The following is a 14,008-nucleotide window of genomic DNA, read 5'->3' as shown; positions in this document are numbered from 1 at the left end:
AAATCAATTAGTAGGACCATTTCAAGTATTCTTAGCGAATTTCATCCAGAAATATTGAGAATTACGGTTTTTAGGGCCGATTTTCGATTTTTCGAAAAAACTGTAAGGGGTTAGCCTTACGATTTTTTTGGTCAAAAATTTTTTTGTCGAGATTTTGCAAATTCCGCAATGAAAATCAATTAGTAGAACCATTTCAAGTATTCTTAGTGATTTTCATCCAGAAATATTGAGAATTACGGTTTTTAGGGCCGATTTTCGATTTTTCGAAAAAACTGTAAGGGGTTAGCCTTACGATTTTTTTGGTCAAAAAATTTTTTGTCGAGATTTTGCAAATTCCGCAATGGAAATCAATTAGTAGGACCATTTCAAGTATTCTTTGCGAATTTCATCCAGAAATATTGAGAATTACGGTTTTTAGAGACGATTTTCGATTTTTCGAAAAAACTGTAAGGGGTTAGCCTTACGATTTTTTTGGTCAAAAAATTTTTTGTCGAGATTTTGCAAATTCCGCAATGGAAATCAATTAGTAGAACCATTTCAAGTATTCTTTGCGAATTTCATCCAGAAATATTGAGAATTACGGTTTTTAGGGACGATTTTCGATTTTTTGAAAAAACTGTAAGGGGTTAGCCTTACGATTTTTTTGGTCAAAAAATTTTTTGTCGAGATTTTGCAAATTCCGCAATGGAAATCAATTAGTAGGACCATTTCAAGTATTCTTTGCGAATTTCATCCAGAAATATTGAGAATTACGGTTTTTAGGGACGATTTTCGATTTTTTGAAAAAACTGTAAGGGGTTAGCCTTACGATTTTTTTGGTCAAAAATTTTTTTTGTCGAGATTTTGCAAATTCCGCAATGGAAATCAATTAGTAGGACCATTTCAAGTATTCTTTGCGAATTTCATCCAGAAATATTGAGAATTACGGTTTTTAGGGCGGATTTTCGATTTTTTGAAAAAACTGTAAGGGGTTAGCCTTACGATTTTTTTGGTCAAAAAATTTTTTGTCGAGATTTTGCAAATTCCGCAATGGAAATCAATTAGTAGGACCATTTCAAGTATTCTTTGCGAATTTCATCCAGAAATATTGAGAATTACGGTTTTTAGGGCGGATTTTCGATTTTTCGAAAAAACTGTAAGGGGTTAGCCTTACGATTTTTTTGGTCAAAAAATTTTTTGTCGAGATTTTGCAAATTCCGCAATGGAAATCAATTAGTAGGACCATTTCAAGTATTCTTTGCGAATTTCATCCAGAAATATTGAGAATTACGGTTTTTAGGGCCGATTTTCGATTTTTCGAAAAAACTGTAAGGGGTTAGCCTTACGATTTTTTTGGTCAAAAATTTTTTTGTCGAGATTTTGCAAATTCCGCAATGGAAATCAATTAGTAGAACCATTTCAAGTATTCTTTGCGAATTTCATCCAGAAATATTGAGAATTACGGTTTTTAGGGCCGATTTTCGATTTTTCGAAAAAACTGTAAGGGGTTAGCCTTACTATTTTTTTGGTCAAAAAATTTTTTGTCGAGATTTTGCAAATTCCGCAATGGAAATCAATTAGTAGGACCATTTCAAGTATTCTTTGCGAATTTCATCCAGAAATATTGAGAATTACGGTTTTTAGGGCGATTTTCGATTTTTCGAAAAAACTGTAAGGGGTTAGCCTTACGATTTTTTTGGTCAAAAAATTTTTTGTCGAGATTTTGCAAATTCCGCAATGGAAATCAATTAGTAGGACCATTTCAAGTATTCTTTGCGAATTTCATCCAGAAATATTGAGAATTACGGTTTTTAGGGCGATTTTCGATTTTTTGAAAAAACTGTAAGGGGTTAGCCTTACGATTTTTTTGGTCAAAAAATTTTTTGTCGAGATTTTGCAAATTCCGCAATGGAAATCAATTAGTAGGACCATTTCAAGTATTCTTTGCGAATTTCATCCAGAAATATTGAGAATTACGGTTTTTAGGGCGATTTTCGATTTTTTGAAAAAACTGTAAGGGGTTAGCCTTACGATTTTTTTGGTCAAAAAATTTTTTGTCGAGATTTTGCAAATTCCGCAATGGAAATCAATTAGTAGGACCATTTCAAGTATTCTTTGCGAATTTCATCCAGAAATATTGAGAATTACGGTTTTTAGGGCCGATTTTCGATTTTTTGAAAAAACTGTAAGGGGTTAGCCTTACGATTTTTTTGGTCAAAAAATTTTTTGTCGAGATTTTGCAAATTCCGCAATGGAAATCAATTAGTAGAACCATTTCAAGTATTCTTTGCGAATTTCATCCAGAAATATTGAGAATTACGGTTTTTAGGGCCGATTTTCGATTTTTTGAAAAAACTGTAAGGGGTTAGCCTTACGATTTTTTTGGTCAAAAAATTTTTTGTCGAGATTTTGCAAATTCCGCAATGGAAATCAATTAGTAGGACCATTTCAAGTATTCTTTGCGAATTTCATCCAGAAATATTGAGAATTACGGTTTTTAGGGACGATTTTCGATTTTTTGAAAAAACTGTAAGGGGTTAGCCTTACGATTTTTTTGGTCAAAAAATTTTTTGTCGAGATTTTGCAAATTCCGCAATGGAAATCAATTAGTAGAACCATTTCAAGTATTCTTTGCGAATTTCATCCAGAAATATTGAGAATTACGGTTTTTAGGGACGATTTTCGATTTTTCGAAAAAACTGTAAGGGGTTAGCCTTACGATTTTTTTGGTCAAAAAATTTTTTGTCGAGATTTTGCAAATTCCGCAATGGAAATCAATTAGTAGGACCATTTCAAGTATTCTTTGCGAATTTCATCCAGAAATATTGAGAATTACGGTTTTTAGGGACGATTTTCGATTTTTTGAAAAAACTGTAAGGGGTTAGCCTTACGATTTTTTTGGTCAAAAAATTTTTTGTCGAGATTTTGCAAATTCCGCAATGGAAATCAATTAGTAGAACCATTTCAAGTATTCTTTGCGAATTTCATCCAGAAATATTGAGAATTACGGTTTTTAGGGACGATTTTCGATTTTTTGAAAAAACTGTAAGGGGTTAGCCTTACGATTTTTTTGGTCAAAAAATTTTTTGTCGAGATTTTGCAAATTCCGCAATGGAAATCAATTAGTAGGACCATTTCAAGTATTCTTTGCGAATTTCATCCAGAAATATTGAGAATTACGGTTTTTAGGGACGATTTTCGATTTTTTGAAAAAACTGTAAGGGGTTAGCCTTACGATTTTTTTGGTCAAAAATTTTTTGTCGAGATTTTGCAAATTCCGCAATGGAAATCAATTAGTAGGACCATTTCAAGTATTCTTTGCGAATTTCATCCAGAAATATTGAGAATTACGGTTTTTAGGGACGATTTTCGATTTTTTGAAAAAACTGTAAGGGGTTAGCCTTACGATTTTTTTGGTCAAAAAATTTTTTGTCGAGATTTTGCAAATTCCGCAATGGAAATCAATTAGTAGAACCATTTCAAGTATTCTTTGCGAATTTCATCCAGAAATATTGAGAATTACGGTTTTTAGGGCCGATTTTCGATTTTTTGAAAAAACTGTAAGGGGTTAGCCTTACGATTTTTTTGGTCAAAAAATTTTTTGTCGAGATTTTGCAAATTCCGCAATGGAAATCAATTAGTAGGACCATTTCAAGTATTCTTTGCGAATTTCATCCAGAAATATTGAGAATTACGGTTTTTAGGGCCGATTTTCGATTTTTTGAAAAAACTGTAAGGGGTTAGCCTTACGATTTTTTTGGTCAAAAAATTTTTTGTCGAGATTTTGCAAATTCCGCAATGGAAATCAATTAGTAGAACCATTTCAAGTATTCTTTGCGAATTTCATCCAGAAATATTGAGAATTACGGTTTTTAGGGCCGATTTTCGATTTTTTGAAAAAACTGTAAGGGGTTAGCCTTACGATTTTTTTGGTCAAAAAATTTTTTGTCGAGATTTTGCAAATTCCGCAATGGAAATCAATTAGTAGGACCATTTCAAGTATTCTTTGCGAATTTCATCCAGAAATATTGAGAATTACGGTTTTTAGGGACGATTTTCGATTTTTTGAAAAAACTGTAAGGGGTTAGCCTTACGATTTTTTTGGTCAAAAAATTTTTTGTCGAGATTTTGCAAATTCCGCAATGGAAATCAATTAGTAGAACCATTTCAAGTATTCTTTGCGAATTTCATCCAGAAATATTGAGAATTACAGTTTTTAGGGACGATTTTCGATTTTTTGAAAAAACTGTAAGGGGTTAGCCTTACGATTTTTTTGGTCAAAAAATTTTTTTGTCGAGATTTTGCAAATTCCGCAATGGAAATCAATTAGTAGGACCATTTCAAGTATTCTTTGCGAATTTCATCCAGAAATATTGAGAATTACAGTTTTTAGGGACGATTTTCGATTTTTTGAAAAAACTGTAAGGGGTTAGCCTTACGATTTTTTTGGTCAAAAAATTTTTTTGTCGAGATTTTGCAAATTCCGCAATGGAAATCAATTAGTAGGACCATTTCAAGTATTCTTTGCGAATTTCATCCAGAAATATTGAGAATTACGGTTTTTAGGGACGATTTTCGATTTTTTGAAAAAACTGTAAGGGGTTAGCCTTACGATTTTTTTGGTCAAAAAATTTTTTGTCGAGATTTTGCAAATTCCGCAATGGAAATCAATTAGTAGGACCATTTCAAGTATTCTTTGCGAATTTCATCCAGAAATATTGAGAATTACGGTTTTTAGGGACGATTTTCGATTTTTTGAAAAAACTGTAAGGGGTTAGCCTTACGATTTTTTTGGTCAAAAAATTTTTTGTCGAGATTTTGCAAATTCCGCAATGGAAATCAATTAGTAGGACCATTTCAAGTATTCTTTGCGAATTTCATCCAGAAATATTGAGAATTACGGTTTTTAGGAGCCGATTTTCGATTTTTTGAAAAAACTGTAAGGGGTTAGCCTTACGATTTTTTTGGTCAAAAAATTTTTTTGTCGAGATTTTGCAAATTCCGCAATGGAAATCAATTAGTAGAACCATTTCAAGTATTCTTTGCGAATTTCATCCAGAAATATTGAGAATTACAGTTTTTAGGGCCGATTTTCGATTTTTTGAAAAAACTGTAAGGGGTTAGCCTTACGATTTTTTTGGTCAAAAAATTTTTTGTCGAGATTTTGCAAATTCCGCAATGGAAATCAATTAGTAGGACCATTTCAAGTATTCTTTGCGAATTTCATCCAGAAATATTGAGAATTACAGTTTTTAGGGCCGATTTTCGATTTTTTGAAAAAACTGTAAGGGGTTAGCCTTACGATTTTTTTGGTCAAAAAATTTTTTGTCGAGATTTTGCAAATTCCGCAATGGAAATCAATTAGTAGGACCATTTCAAGTATTCTTTGCGAATTTCATCCAGAAATATTGAGAATTACGGTTTTTAGGGCCGATTTTCGATTTTTTGAAAAAACTGTAAGGGGTTAGCCTTACGATTTTTTTGGTCAAAAAATTTTTTGTCGAGATTTTGCAAATTCCGCAATGGAAATCAATTAGTAGAACCATTTCAAGTATTCTTTGCGAATTTCATCCAGAAATATTGAGAATTACGGTTTTTAGGGCCGATTTTCGATTTTTTGAAAAAACTGTAAGGGGTTAGCCTTACGATTTTTTTGGTCAAAAAATTTTTTGTCGAGATTTTGCAAATTCCGCAATGGAAATCAATTAGTAGGACCATTTCAAGTATTCTTTGCGAATTTCATCCAGAAATATTGAGAATTACAGTTTTTAGGGACGATTTTCGATTTTTTGAAAAAACTGTAAGGGGTTAGCCTTACGATTTTTTTGGTCAAAAAATTTTTTGTCGAGATTTTGCAAATTCCGCAATGGAAATCAATTAGTAGGACCATTTCAAGTATTCTTTGCGAATTTCATCCAGAAATATTGAGAATTACAGTTTTTAGGGACGATTTTCGATTTTTTGAAAAAACTGTAAGGGGTTAGCCTTACGATTTTTTTGGTCAAAAAATTTTTTGTCGAGATTTTGCAAATTCCGCAATGGAAATCAATTAGTAGGACCATTTCAAGTATTCTTTGCGATTTTCACCCAGAAATATTGAGAATTCCGGTTTTTAGATGGAAATCAATTAGTAGGACCATTTCAAGTATTCTTTGCGAATTTCATCCAGAAATATTGAGAATTACAGTTTTTAGGGACGATTTTCGATTTTTTGAAAAAACTGTAAGGGGTTAGCCTTACGATTTTTTTGGTCAAAAAATTTTTTGTCGAGATTTTGCAAATTCCGCAATGGAAATCAATTAGTAGGACCATTTCAAGTATTCTTTGCGAATTTCATCCAGAAATATTGAGAATTACAGTTTTTAGGGCCGATTTTCGATTTTTTGAAAAAACTGTAAGGGGTTAGCCTTACGATTTTTTTGGTCAAAAAATTTTTTGTCGAGATTTTGCAAATTCCGCAATGGAAATCAATTAGTAGAACCATTTCAAGTATTCTTTGCGAATTTCATCCAGAAATATTGAGAATTACAGTTTTTAGGGCCGATTTTCGATTTTTTGAAAAAACTGTAAGGGGTTAGCCTTACTATTTTTTTGGTCAAAAAATTTTTTGTCGAGATTTTGCAAATTCCGCAATGGAAATCAATTAGTAGGACCATTTCAAGTATTCTTTGCGAATTTCATCCAGAAATATTGAGAATTACAGTTTTTAGGGACGATTTTCGATTTTTTGAAAAAACTGTAAGGGGTTAGCCTTACGATTTTTTTGGTCAAAAAATTTTTTGTCGAGATTTTGCAAATTCCGCAATGGAAATCAATTAGTAGGACCATTTCAAGTATTCTTTGCGAATTTCATCCAGAAATATTGAGAATTACAGTTTTTAGGGCCGATTTTCGATTTTTTGAAAAAACTGTAAGGGGTTAGCCTTACGATTTTTTTGGTCAAAAAATTTTTTGTCGAGATTTTGCAAATTCCGCAATGGAAATCAATTAGTAGAACCATTTCAAGTATTCTTTGCGAATTTCATCCAGAAATATTGAGAATTACAGTTTTTAGGGCCGATTTTCGATTTTTTGAAAAAACTGTAAGGGGTTAGCCTTACTATTTTTTTGGTCAAAAAATTTTTTGTCGAGATTTTGCAAATTCCGCAATGGAAATCAATTAGTAGGACCATTTCAAGTATTCTTTGCGAATTTCATCCAGAAATATTGAGAATTACGGTTTTTAAGGCCGATTTTCGATTTTTTGAAAAAACTGTAAGGGGTTAGCCTTACGATTTTTTTGGTCAAAAATTTTTTTCTCGAGATTTTGCAAATTCCGCAATGGAAATCAATTAGTAGGACCATTTCAAGTATTCTTTGCGAATTTCATCCAGAAATATTGAGAATTACAGTTTTTAGGGCCGATTTTCGATTTTTTGAAAAAACTGTAAGGGGTTAGCCTTACGATTTTTTTGGTCAAAAATTTTTTTGTCGAGATTTTGCAAATTCCGCAATGGAAATCAATTAGTAGGACCATTTCAAGTATTCTTTGCGAATTTCATCCAGAAATATTGAGAATTACAGTTTTTAGGGCCGATTTTCGATTTTTTGAAAAAACTGTAAGGGGTTAGCCTTACGATTTTTTTGGTCAAAAAATTTTTTGTCGAGATTTTGCAAATTCCGCAATGGAAATCAATTAGTAGGACCATTTCAAGTATTCTTTGCGAATTTCATCCAGAAATATTGAGAATTACGGTTTTTAGGGCCGATTTTCGATTTTTTGAAAAAACTGTAAGGGGTTAGCCTTACTTTCCCTTAAGCTGATCTAGGCTTATCACTAGCTTTTGAAGTAAATTGAATCTTAGGAAAAAAAAAAGTTACCTGCTAACAAAATGCGTCCTATCAGCTCATTTCGTCCAATATTGTCAAAGTCCATTACCATGATGTCAAGTGAACACTCTCTAATCTTTTCCCATGGCACGCTAAAGCTGAAGGCTTCGTTGAAAATGGGATTGAGGGTACACTTGAAAATGGGTGTCTTCCTTTTGTCCACGCGCTTTTCTCCAAATTGCAACCAAACCTTGACGTAAGGATCTGAAACATTCAAAATGGTTTTTCGGTTAAGAAAGATAATTTTCTAATACCGAAAATGTGTTCAACCTGATTTTCCGTTGATGTCTTTGGCCTTGAGATTGCGAGCCTTTATGAGTGACAGAGTTAGAATTGAATTTGACGGTTGATAGCAGAGAGATGCCAATAATTCACCGCACTTATCCTTTGCTGGTGGCTTTAGGGCCTTCCAGAAAGCCGGTTTACCTGTAAAGTCCACCTGACAGAGCGGCAGAAAGACCTCACCGATCGAATCGTCACGCGAAAATCTGTCGTAGTCGAAAACGTGCAGATGTAGCACCTTTTGGAGGACAACAAAAAAAGAAAAGAATAATTTTCAAATGTTCAATTTAGAAAATGTGGACTTTTTTGGAAAAAATCTTCGAAACTTTTCGAACTTACTCTCGATTGAAGCTTCTGAATGGGAAATCCCTCAAAGTAAAATGTCTCGTTCCAGCGTGGATTGAGAGTTCTTCTCTTGATTTTTGTCTCAAGACGATGCTTCTTGTCAGGTAATAATGTAACTCTTACATAAGGATCCGATGTTCCGCTGAGATCCTTTGCTGGTAGTTCCTTTCCCTGCAAAATACCAATTTTTTTTTATTAAAAATATATTTTTAACGTTAGAAGAAATGACAAATATTCAAAGGGGTTACTCAAGTTTGGAATATCGACACATTTTTCCGCTAGAATCCATGGAATCTACGGAATCACTCATAAAATTCTGATAGAATCTCAAGTGATATTCCTTCAAGAATCACTGGAATCACATTAAGTGGAAATGGGAGTTACTAGATTCAAATGGAATCATAGAATCATTCTTTCCGAAAACTCCGCGATAACTAATGATAAGTCAAGGTACCTTTACAGATTTCTATGCATTTTTTCTTTAATTGCGAGATTTTGGCTACCTCCGAAAAAATAATAAATTGTAAATAAGTAAAAGTGTGCAGAATAAAGAGTACTCGCAAGGGGAACAGATCGGTGTTTTATTAATGTCCCTGCCCCTCCCAAGTGAGTCTTTACAGTTCTATATAACTTTTGCCCAATGAAAAGCATCTCGACTGAAGTATATGTCTTAAATGGAAATTCAACAATTTTTACACAAATTTTGCTTAAAAATACAACAACTTTGGTTGAAATACACAAGGCTTCACACTATAATAGTGTGAAAAATTATGATCAAACTATAATAGTGTTAATTTTTGATCATGTGACGAAAAACTATCATAAAGTTGTGTATTTTTTCACACTATAATAAAGTGAAAAACTGCACTCTTAGAAAAGTTTAGACGTGATTACTAATGAAAATTAGTTGTTCGGGCGATTATTATCAAATCTATTTAAAATAGTTCTTATATTCTTAAAACATTATACTCATAATAAATTTATTAGTAGTGAGAATATAAGACAATATTTACGTGGATAAGTTGCGGCAATTATTTCATAATGCTTTCATACAATTATATTTGCTTGTGTTAATTAAATGAAATCATTATCCCAACAAATATTGGTCACTAATTCCTTTTAGTTCTCACAACCAATGTAAATAGATGGGCCTATATTTTCATAAAGTTATGACTACTTTTCCAATAGTAAAGAGTGGTTTTTATTTTAGTAATGCGTTGAAGCTCTTTCGAATTTTAAGCAACTAATAAGAAATATGCATCACAATGAATGCTATATAGTAACCACAACTAATATGATATAGTTATTACAGCCAATAAGATGGGTATCAACCCCATTTATTTAGTAATTGGAACTAATATGTTATAGTAGCCATTACTATTTTGATTTAGTTGTGATAACTAAATGAAAATGATACTTTAACTAACTGTGGTCAACTATTTCATTTAGTTACCCAAACTAAATATATAGTTGGGTCTATATTTACTATATTTTATAGTTCTAATAACTGCATATGAGCTTCTACGAACTAATTTTTTCTAAGAGTGTGTAATCATACTATAATAGTGGTAATTTTTAGAATTTTTCAAACAGTTTTAAATCACAAAATATTTTTGAAAATTTTTTATGACTATAATTAGTGAGAAATTTTACACAGATCGCAATTAAATAATTAATTTATCCGATTTTACACTATTATAGTGTTAAAATTTTTACACATTTTCAAATTAAACAACGTTTTTTGAAAATTTTTCAACTAGGGGAATGTAGGCATGGTTCGCACAGAGTGAACCTTCAAACAAACCGAATTTTCTCTTTGTTTGCAAAGAGCTAACTTACCATTTCTCATCTCGTACCATGAGCTTAACAATTATCTATCTTATGGCTAAGAAATGAAGAACTAATTCTTTGCAAATAAAGAGAAATATTGCGTTGTTTGAAGGCTCACTTTGTGCGAACCATGCCAACATTCCCCTATAATTGTGGTAATTTTCAATCACGTGACAATGAATTACCAAAATGTTGTGTATTTTTTTTAAACATTTTCAAAGTAAACAACTAAAATGGTAGATTTTGCACTATCATAGTAGCAAAATTTTACACATTTTTACTGTGTACACAGCAAAAAAAATTGTGTAAAATTTTACTAGGGGAAAGTTCCCATGCTTGATACCATTGGAAGCTTCGTAATGACAAAATTTTCTATGTAATATAACATATATGTGACTCATCGAAAACATATTTCAAAAACTATGAGAAAGTTGCCAGTTTTTAAAAAATATTGCGAAGTCACGTTTATTGAGAAACTTAGGAAAAATTTAGTCATTACGAAGCTTCCAATAGTATCAACTTTCCCCTACCATTATAGCATTTTTATAGCATTTTTATACCATTATTCAAACTCATTTTTCTTCAAAACGCCATTGTGCAAATTTAAAATTTTAGAATGTTATAGTCTAGTCTAGGAAGTTTTCAAAAAGTGGCGTAAGTGCGCTGTGGTTATAATAGAACCGGAGATATGAGGGGTCAAAATTCACGAAATTCAAAAAATCATATCTCCGGTTCTATGTGAACGTCGTACAGAATAAAATTGTGCAAATCAAGAAAGGTTCAGTGTCTCCGTCTATTTCCTGCTGTGTTTAGACTATGTAGTTTCCAAAAAGTGGCGTAGGTTCGCTGTGGCTAAAATAAAACCGAAGATATAAAGGGTCACAGGAAATTAAAACTGCTATATCTCCAGTTCTACTTGACCGATTTTGATGAATGAGGGCTTAAACGAAAGATCTCACCAAATGCTACAACTTTCTAGAATATTTGAACTTCGTGGGACCAACACCAGGGGCGCCACAGTCAAAAAACCAATTTCAATATCACATAACCTCAATTATCTCGATTTTCGCTGAACCGATTTTGATGATTACTTCGACATAATTGTAGAGGACATTTATGTCTATATTTTGTCCATACATCATTTTCCAATCAGACTACGCTATCTGTCCGATCTGGCCGTTTAAGTGTGAAAAGTGTGTGTGCCTCTGATTTTAGGCCTATTAACCTTCTTCCTGTTCTATCAAAGGCCTTTGAGTTTCTTCTTCACGAGCAGATATCACAATATTTAGAGGACAACAGGCTCCTCTGTGACTTTCAGTCAGGCTTTCGAAAGGGCCACAGCACTACGACGGCTCTCCTGAGAGTCAACCATGACATTGCGTCTTCAATGGATCGAGGTCGCTTCGTAATTCTTGTCCTGCTGGACTTTACTAAGGCCTTTGATAGCCTTCCTCACAATCTCCTATGTTATAAATTATGTTCCCTTTTTAAATTTTCATCCTCAGCAGTTGCTCTTATACAATCCTACTTCACTGGAAGGTCACTAATCGTGAAGTATTGTGAGAATATTTCGCCCCCTTCTCTTTTAAATAAGGGCATTGGACAAGGTTCAATTCTAGGCCCATTGCTTTTTTCTCTCTTCATTAATGATTTACCCTCAGTATTGAAAAATTGCTCCTTTCATCTTTATGCTGATGACCTTCAAATCTATGTTGAGGGTGATCCTTCTGATCCTCCTCAAGCTTTTCACCTAATGAACGGTGATCTTTCTAAAATTGAGCGCTGGGCGTTATCAAACGGATTAATTCTGAATCCTAAAAAGTCACAAGCTATTGTGATTTCTAAAAAAGGAGTTACCATTGATTCCTGTCCATTGCACCTTTACGGTGAAACTATCCCTTTTTCTGATCAGGTCAAAAACCTAGGTATAATCTTCAATACAACTCTCTCTTGGTCTGATCAAGCCACTTCTATTTGCCGAAAGGTCAATTATTCCCTGTATACCCTTAGACGCTTCCGGGACATTACGCCCTATGACACTCGTTTGATCCTCGCGCGAGCGCTTCTTCTTCCTTTTTTTAATTATAGAGCAGAGCTATTTTTTGCGGCGGATAGTGACACAATTCGTCGTCTGACGGTCTCCTTTAATGATTGTGTCAGGTATATTTGCGGCATAAGTCGCCGGGATCACATCACTCCATATAGAAACGTTTTCATTGGTTGTGATCTAAGATCCCTTTTGAAGATGAGAGCTGTTCTATTCCTGTTTCACCTATTGATTTCCGGATGTCCTGAGTACCTGTCGAGTCTTCTGGTTAGGGGGGGTTCAGCCAGGGTTCGGGGACTCTTGGTGCCTAGAGTGGGCAGTGACTGCCTTTATAAAACTTTGTTTGTTAAAGGCGTTACTGCTTACAATAGCATACCGAATGATAAGCGCACTTCTGCTGCAGCCATTCGCCAATTTTTTTCAAATAGAGGCCTGAGAAGCTTGGGATGTGGAAAATCTTTTCTTTTTTTCTCTTCTTTTCTCTCTTTATTTCTCCTTATTTTCATTTTTATCCTTTCTTTTTATTTTAGTTTTTTTATTATTATCTTTTTTTTTTCTTTCACAATTGTAAAAGGGATGATCCTATTATTGTGAATAAATACATTATTATTATTGTTATTATTATTAAAAAATTGATTTTTCCCATAATAACGCTTTGAAATCACTCAGATGCCAATTTGACTGCCTCTACTCCACCGAGACACTTAAAATAGGGTTTTAAATGGAAAGTCCCACAAAATACAACAATTCTTTGATATAGTTGAAGTTCAACAAATGACTACTTGGGGCACTCTGGATGAAAAAACGAGTTAAGAAACAAAAAACCTCGCTTATCTTGGCTTCTGAGTAGGGTAAATTAAGCTAACTCAAAACCTGTTCCAAATGGAAATTTTTCTCTATTCCAAATGGAAACGTAATTATTTTCATGATAAATACAGTACTAAATTGCTATATTTATATATTTTCTATGCCTCAGTTTCATTATTTAGTTAGTTTTGCTCCAAATAAAGCGAAAATCCATTTATATTCACAAATTATAATTTGTTAATTTCTCAGAAAAATTAAAAGTGTACCTTTTCACCATTGAATTTTTCATCGATTGACCGTATTTTCCAATGAAAAGCACAATGAGGTGACTGTTGTTTATTTCTTTTGTTTAATATTTATGTCATATTTCTGGCTAACTTTAGTTAAATTGAGTGCTAATCTTTATTGTTAACGGTACGTGAAGTGTTCAAATGAAATAATTACCTATTTCGTGAACAAAAAGGGTTTATCTGAAGTGTCTGCAAATGCTGCAATAGGAAACCCAGGAAATATGATTTTTTTTTAGAAAGATTTTCTTATTGTTTTAGATGCGAAAGAAGAAAAGATCAGGAATAAGAACAAATCCTTCACTTAAGAGCAACTCAACAAAGTTTTGGAAGCCTTTCGTCGCGGTTCCACTTATACACTGTGTGTCTCCAATTAGAAACTTTCCCTTGTCTCCATTTGGATTAATTTGTTTCTAATTGCAGCATTTTGCACTTGTGTTTTTTTCGTGTATTTAAGAAGCTTTCAAATTATATTTAAAGAATTTTCACTAAACAGTAACATTCTAGAAGAGTCAAGGAGCAAATTTATGTAATTCTCTTCAGAAAAAATATGAACTTAATG

At 32.9% G+C, this 14,008-nt stretch overlaps 1 protein-coding gene across 4 annotated transcripts in view; it reads right to left on the bottom strand.

Annotated features, from left to right (window-relative positions):
- The window catches only part of LOC129808772 (synaptotagmin-7), a 38,127-nt gene that overhangs the window by 9,724 nt on the left and 14,395 nt on the right, over window positions 1–14,008 (bottom strand). For all 4 annotated transcript variants that reach the window (XM_055858616.1, XM_055858617.1, XM_055858618.1 and 1 more), the window contains exons 6-8: window positions 8,470–8,646; window positions 8,119–8,368; window positions 7,840–8,052 (exon numbers count right to left, since the gene is read on the bottom strand). In XM_055858616.1, the coding sequence (XP_055714591.1) occupies window positions 7,840–8,052; window positions 8,119–8,368; window positions 8,470–8,646 (640 nt within the window). The remainder of the gene's footprint in view (window positions 1–7,839; window positions 8,053–8,118; window positions 8,369–8,469; window positions 8,647–14,008) is intronic.

The sequence above is a fragment of the Phlebotomus papatasi genome, chromosome 5 (assembly GCF_024763615.1).
Source record: "Phlebotomus papatasi isolate M1 chromosome 5, Ppap_2.1, whole genome shotgun sequence".
NCBI lineage: Eukaryota > Metazoa > Arthropoda > Insecta > Diptera > Psychodidae > Phlebotomus > Phlebotomus papatasi.
Note: the sequence above shows the minus strand (reverse complement) of the source record. Positions and strands in the feature narration are given on the sequence as shown.